Genomic DNA, 7,865 nt, shown 5'->3' with positions numbered 1-7,865 from the left:
GCTGTTGCAAAACTACAACTCCCAGCATGCCGACAACTCCCAGCAACCAAAGGCTGTCCTGGCATGCTTAGGGTTGTTTGCAACAGTTGGAGGAACCCTAGTTAGGAAAGTCTCTACACGCTTGGAAGCCCCCTTTAAACTCTGCTATGTGTACATGAATCATATTTAATGTCATAGTGACCTCTGCTGGTAACACAACTATTGAAAATCTGTCTCTTTAGTGTAGGACCAGACAAAAACAGGACTAGGCGTCCACACGACACTAAAGCCCACTGCGCATGCGGGGCCTCAGTACAAACTGCACCCAGTCACGTGATATTACACCAGCGCTTCCAGGTCATAGAAATGAAAGTACGCGGCCAGAGCGCCGTCATGGGACGTTCTGCGTATGAATGGGTACCGGCTCTATGATACGTCCACTTCCGGTTACGTTTTCAAGGAAGACCAAGGATGGCAACTGGTGGTACTGAGGCTCGTACGGGGGATGTGGAGGAGGACGCCTCTCAGTTACTTTTCCCAAAAGGTAAGACGGTGGTCCCGGAGATGATATTTGTGTTATCCGGGGTGGAAGTGCTGGCTCCCCCGCCATTGTTCCCTACAGCTATAGTCATTGAGCGTGCACAAGGCCCCGTCTACTGTTACTGACATAGACAGTTATTGTCCCTTACATTCCCTGTGTCCAGGTTATTATTCTCTGTTATCAGCCAGTGCAGAACTGATACATTTTATTGTGTTAAAGAGCAGTGGTCTCCAAACTGTGGTCCTCCAGATGTTGCTAAACTACAACTCCCAGCATGCCTGGATAGCTAACTGTAAGCAGCACATACCCTTAGCTCCCCTGTCCTGATAGTTTTGTTTCAGTGTATCAGTGCAGCTATATTGCCTGAGCTAAACGCAACATAGTAAGAAGTGGTTTATAAACTGGATGTACACAGTAATGCAGGGATTCCCTACTGGAGTTACGTTGAGAATTGCTGGGGGTTCCCCGGGCTCCAGCAGGCAAATTTTTTTTTAAATTTCCCACCCCGGCCTGAGCAAAATGGTGGCGCAGGTTGGAAGGGAACCCTGCATGAGTATTGCGTGTATGTGCGCACACAGCGTCCCCCTGTGGCACTGTGAGTGAGTCACAGGCGCGCAGGCCGGGAAGGGGTTGAATGCAATTGTGATAGTTCACCAGATTGTTCGTGGCCCCCCGCAGAAGGACGCTCAGCTCGATTAAGGTAGTGCACCCTCTCCCCTCTATCAGCCTTTTCCACTTTCCTGTCATCCATGTCCACCTTGTCTGCCCCTGTCACCCTTGTTCACCATCCCTCTGACCACCCCCCAATCTACCCCTCATCACCAATGTCCTAACCCACTTTTCACCCTGTGTCCCATTGTCACCCCTGTCCACCCCTGTTACTACCTTGTCACTCCTGTCCACCCCTCTTTTACTCCCTACACCCCCCTGTCACCCATGTACAGTCTTCTACACCCCCCTATGCCCCCGTCACCCATACACTCTTCTACACCCCTCTGTCACCCCTGTACACTCCTCTTCACACCGGTCACTCTTCTACACACCTGTCACCCAAAGGGTTCCCCAAGCTGAAAAAGGTTGGGAAACACTAGTAATGTTTCTATTCACTGGCAGCAATCATTTATCTTAAAACTGTTGGTGAGTTAAAGGGGTACTCTGCCCCTAGACATCTTAGGTAATAAGATGTCTGGTTGCAAGGGACCCACCTCTGGGAACCCCCCCCCCCGAGATCTCTCCTGCTGCATGGAGCGAACATCGCTCCGTGCCTAATGATGGGCGATGCAGGGGCCGGAGTATCATTAATGTTATGACCCCGCCCCCTTAATGCAAGTCTATGGGAGGGGGCGTGGATGCCGTCACGTCCACTCCCATAGACTTGTATTGAGGGGGCAGGTTGTGATGTCACGAGGGGGCGGGGCCATGAGGTCACGATACTCCGACCCCTGTATTGCCCTTCATCAGACATGGAGCGATGTTCGCTCCTTGCAGCAGATATCGTGGGGTTCCCAGCGGTGGGACCCCAGCGATCAGGCATCTAGGGGTACCCCTTTAAACATAATGTATGTCAGAAGGATGCAGACCTTTTATTTTAGTCCAGTATATATAAGACCAGACCATCCTTTTTTAACAGTGGACATGTGGGTGAACTTAATATTTTTTTGTACAGAGTTTGAGAGCGCAGAGACGCTGCTGAATTCTGAAGTGCATATGTTACTGGAGCACAGAAAACAGCAGAATGAAAGTGCAGAAGAGGAACAGGAGTTATCTGAAGTCTTCATGAAAACGCTCAACTACACAGCCCGGTTCAGCCGCTTCAAGAACAGAGAAACCATTGCCAGTGTCAGAAGGTAACCCCATAACTAGAACTATAATGAACATGGAAACAGCTGGATACCATCTTATAGGAACTGTACGTTTTTGCTGCTACTGGCTCTAGTAGTCTATTCCTGCACACATACATACATGTAGTGATCGTTAGTCTGTGACAGCACTTACCCACCTGTGCAGGACACATCCAGGGGAGGCCAGAATGTACACTAAGGGTAAGGTCACGCGTAGCACATCTGCAGCAGATTTCACACTGCAGTTATGCCGAAGACTGTCACTAGAGTGAGCTCCCTGTTGTGCCCATGTGTTCTGCATGTCTGCTCATAGCAGCAATCTGCCACTACGAGCGGTCTACGAGTCTGTAGTAAACTGCGAGCGCATGTGCTCTTGGCCTAGCTCTGGAGCAGGGGGAGCGACCGCAATGTCTGAGTAAACTTCACATGTGCTCTGTAGTTTACTACAGACTCGCGGATCCCTGTGCGTCTGCTCATAGCAGATTGCTGCTATTAGCAGACACGCAGGGCACAGAAGGGAGCTCACTCTAGGAACATACAGTCATTGGCGAATCCAGTGTTAAATATGCTGCGGATGCGCTACATGTGACCCTACTCTTGATGTTTGTAAGAAAGTTTTTGGTTTCCAGCTAAGCAACAATGGAGGAAAACATTTTTTTTTTTTTTTAAATGAACTGGGGCCAGAAAGCTAAACAGATTTGTAAATGACTTCTATTAAACAATCTTTACAGTGCTCTCTGCTGACACCTGATGCCTGTATTAGGAACTGTCCAGAGCAGGAGAAAATCCCCATTGCAAACCTATGCTACACTGGACAGTTCCTGATACAGGCATCGGGTGTCAGCAGAGAGCACTGTGGACAAGACAAAAAAGAAAATAATTTCCTCTGTAGCAAACAGCTGCTAAAAAGTACTGGAAGGGTAAAGATTTTTAAATAGAAGTAAATTACAAATATGTTTAACTTTCTGGCACCAGTTGATTTAAAATAAATAAATGATTTCCACCGGAGTACCCCTTTAACCTATGTGTGATATTTGTCATGGTCAGAATTTCTGGCTGTACTATATAATGTGTGTGTATGTGTTTGTATATATATGTGTGTGTGTGTATGTATATATATATATGTGTGTGTATGTGTGTATATATATATATATATATATATAATTTTTTTTTTTTATATTGCATGTATTATTAAAATCACAATATTTACCACATAATTGCAAATCGTGCAGCCCTAATAAATAAATATTAGTATGTATATGACTGGAAACATATATTGTGTCCCTTCTATATTTCTACATTGTGTAGGCAAATCCCAGCACATATTCTCTAAGAATATGTAAAATCTTAGATCCTTGAGGAATCCAGAATTATGCAATAGATAACAGCAGATGTTTCATATTGTCCCTATCATATGTATATGACTTTAACAGAGAAATGTGCAAATGAGATTAAGATATGATCGTTACATGTAGAAGTTTTTACTTACAGTCATGTTAAGTTTCCATATGTCCTGAAGTCTCACATTTCTTGTCTTCTCACAGCCTGCTATTACAGAAGAAGCTGCACAGGTTTGAGTTGGCTTGTTTAGCTAACCTGTGTCCGGAAACAGCGGATGAGGCCAAAGCGTTAATTCCAAGGTATGTGCCCAGACTGTTATTTTTACTTACCCCATTTTTATAAAGTGTGACATTAAAGGACTACTGTAGTGGTACAGTTTTATATATGCCCGGGCCTCAAAAATAAAAAAAATAAACTCATACATACCTTCCTATGTGCCCCCATTGGTCCGGCACAGGCCTCACGGTCCGGCAGTGCTGACGTCATTCCACTTTCTGGAGACGGGGACGCGGCACAGCCGTCGGCGTATCACCGGCTGTAGCGATGTCCCGCCCCGGTCGGTGATAGGCTGAGCCCACTGTCATGTGAGAAGCTCTGGCTGGCTCCTTACATGACAGTACGCTCAGCCTATCACAGGCCTGGGTGGGACATCGCTACAGCCGGTGATACGCCGACGGCTGTGCCGCGTCCCCGTCCCCAGGAAGTGGAATGACGTCAGCACTGCTGGACCGTGAGCCCGGAACCGGACCAATGGGGGCACATAGGAAGGTATGTATGAGTTTATTTTTTTATATTTGAGGACTGGGCACGGGCATATATAAAACTGTACCACTGCAGTTGTCCTTTAAAGAAGAACTCTGTTTAAATTGTGATTTCTGTGACCTGTTATTCTTGTCCATTATAATGCACTCAATTTTCCTTTTTTTATTTTAATAAATAAACCAATTGCGCCATTACAGTCCTGCACTTGGTCATGTGGAAATGGGGACACATTTCCTATTTATTCCTACTAGACCATTGATTTTAGCTCTCATTAAAGTGAGTAGAGAAAGTGACTTCTGTTTATGTAATTAGCTGTAAGTTTCAGTGAGTCTGTATTTTGGTCACATGGTCCAGGGCAGGTCTGGAGCAGAGCCGATAACTGGCTAATAATAAAGGTACAAGTAACTAAATTAAGTGCACTACTTGTACATAGTGGATGTGACTAATAGAGTAAAATTAAAAGGTTATCCAGGTTAGAAAAATGTATCCCTTATCTAAAGGATAGTGGATGTGTCAGAACGCAGGGGGTTCAACTCTTGGGACCCCCGTGATCTCCTGTGTGAAGCAGGGAGTCCCCCTTCATTGATCTCTACGGAAGAGCCCAAGCACTGTACTGTATTAGGCTATCCCTGGTTTTCCCATAGAGATACATGGAGGGGGCGTGTCTACACTGCTCCAGGTAGGAGGAGAGACGGGACACCGGTCAGGAGATTGAGGGGTGTCCCAGTGGTCGGACCACCCATGATCTGACACAATTTTAGCTGAATTTAAGCTGGACTACTCCTTTAACTCCTTAAGGACTCAGCCCATTTGGACCTTACGTTTTCGTTTTTTCCTCCTCGCCTTCAAAAAATCAAAACTTTTATATTTTCATCCACAGACTAGTATGAGGGTTTTTTTTTGCGCGACCAATCGTCCGTTGTAATCACTCACTTTACCATAAAATGTATGGCGCAACCAAAAAAATACTAATTGAATGGGGAAATTAAAAAGAAAACCGAAATTTTTGGAAGGTTTTGTTTTCACGCCGTACAATTTACAGTAAAAATGACATGTTTTCTTCTTTGGGTCAATACAATTAAAATGATACCAATGATAATACACTTTTCTATAACTGTTGCGCTTAAAAAAAATTGTAAACTGTTTAACCAAATTAGTACGTTTAAAATCCCCCTATTTTGAAGACCTATAACTTTTCCGTATATAAGCGGCGGAATGAGGGCTCATTTTTTTTTGCGCAGTGATCTGTACTTTTTATTAATACCATATTTGCTGATATAAAACTTTTAATACTTTTTTTTTTTTAAATGCAGCTATTTTTGGACTTTTTTTTTTTTTTTTTACGTTCACGCAGTTCAGTGTTCAGTATCATTAACATTTTATTTTAATAGTTGGGATATTTAAGCATGCGGTGATACCAAATATGTACACTTTTTGTGGGTGAAATAGGGATAATGGGACAATTTACATTCTTATTGAGGGGGTTTTTCAAAAAAATTTTTACCTCTTTACTTTTATTTTTACACTTTAATAGTCCCCATAGGGGACTATTTATAGCAATCATTCGATTGCTAATACTGTTCAGTGCTATGTATAGGACATAGCACTGATCAGTATTATCGGTGATCTTCTGCTCTGATCTGCACTATCTCAGACCAGAGCAGAAGACCCGTGGGAGGCAGTTGAGGGGACCTCCGGCTGCAATGCTGGATGATTGGATGCAATCTGTATTGATTACGGCATCTGAGGGGTTAATGGCGGACATCCGCGTGATCGCGGATGTCCGCCATTACGGGCGGGTCCCTGGCTGCTATCAGCAGCCGGGACCTGCCGCGCATGACGCGAGCATCGCTCCGATGCTCGCACTTATGCATAGGGCGTAAATGTACGTTCTGGTGCGTTAAGTACTAGCTCACCAGGACGTACATTTACGTCCTGCGTCGTTAAGGCTGGGAGCACTTTTTTTAATATATATATATTATACAGTAATTCACAAAAAATAATGGACCAAGATGAGAGAGAGAGATGTGGATGCAGAATCCCAAACATAACCTGGATTCCTCACTAGAGACTATACAGTTCCAGTACTGTTCTCTCACCTGTTTTATTGCTTGTTTATATAAATTGCTTCCCCCTATAGAAAAATTTGTGTAACAAAAATATAACGTGAAAAACTTGCTATGTATTCTACTAGTCATACACAGTTATCGGTCTATATTTTCAGTTATCAAAGTTTTGTTTTTCTGCCAAACTCTTGCTAGAATTTATATTATTTGGTGCTTTATTCTTCTTATACTACAATAATAAAACTTTCCTTATGCTGCGACTATTTGTTTCTCCTCCAGTCTTGAAGGCCGTTTTGAGGAAGAGGAGCTCCAGCAAATACTAGATGACATTCAGACAAAGAGAAGTTTTCAGTACTGAAGCCCCCACCCTCCGCCATGTGTACATTCTGCAGCTGTCATCTCCATCGCCAGCAGAGACTCTTTACCCACTGTATATTTTATTTTGCTTAGTGTTCATCCTTTAATAAATAATTTTTAACAAATTGTTTTTTGTAATGCTGAATTCTATCAGCAATTTCTTACCTGCTCAATCAAATAATTGCAGTCCTGGTAATGAACCATTAAGTTGCGGTCTTCTGATTTTACATAATATGTACATTTTTCAATTTCAGACAAGAATGAAAGCAGGTAGAAAAGTTTATGTACATATGAATTGTTTGTGATGTGTTTTTTTGTTTTCTTTTATGATAAAAAAATGAAAAGTTGTGTAGTAAAATGACTTTGTTGTGATAGTTTAAAGGATTGCAGCTGTTTACATAAACACACTTGTAGGATTGTATGAGAGTTGTTGTGGGGGGAAGTTGTGCATAGCTTCTACCATTGGAGGATGCTTACACCTTAGTATGGTGTTTCCCAACCAGAGTGCCTCCAGCTATTGCAAAACTACAACTCCCACCATGCCCAGACAGCCAAAGGCTGTTTGGGCATCCTGGGAGTTGTAGTTTTGCAACAGCTGGAGGTGCCCTGGTTGGGAAACACTGCATTAGGAATTAGTGCTGCCACTGGAAGGGGCAAAAGAGTAAGATCCTACAATCAGGCTGTATCCTTTCTACAGAAACAGAACTGTGTACTTAAAGGGGTTAAACAGCTAAAAACTTTATATATATATATATATATATATATATATATATATATATATATATATATATATATATATATATATATATATATATATATATATATATATATATATCTCAACTGGCTCCAGAAAGTTAAACAGATTTGTAAATTACTTCTATAAAAAAAAATAATAATAATCTTAATCCTTTCAGTACTTATAAGCTGCTGAAGTTGAGCTGTTCTTTTTTTTCTAAGTGCTCTCTGGTGACACCTGTC

At 42.7% G+C, this 7,865-nt stretch overlaps 1 protein-coding gene across 1 annotated transcript; it reads left to right on the top strand.

The window, feature by feature from the left end:
- Window positions 1-242: 242 nt before the first annotated feature.
- POLR2D (RNA polymerase II subunit D) lies at window positions 243-7,383 on the top strand. Its single transcript, XM_056563167.1, has 4 exons — window positions 243-523; window positions 2,187-2,367; window positions 3,906-4,001; window positions 6,810-7,383. Exons 1-4 carry the CDS (start codon window positions 451-453, stop codon window positions 6,886-6,888), a joined length of 429 nt encoding a protein of 142 aa, XP_056419142.1. The 5' UTR covers window positions 243-450; the 3' UTR covers window positions 6,889-7,383.
- Window positions 7,384-7,865: the final 482 nt, after the last annotated feature.

The sequence above is a fragment of the Hyla sarda genome, chromosome 3, assembly GCF_029499605.1.
Source record: "Hyla sarda isolate aHylSar1 chromosome 3, aHylSar1.hap1, whole genome shotgun sequence".
Lineage (NCBI taxonomy): Eukaryota > Metazoa > Chordata > Amphibia > Anura > Hylidae > Hyla > Hyla sarda.
The sequence above is the reverse complement of the archived record's forward strand: the minus strand, read 5'-3'. Positions and strand labels throughout refer to the sequence as shown.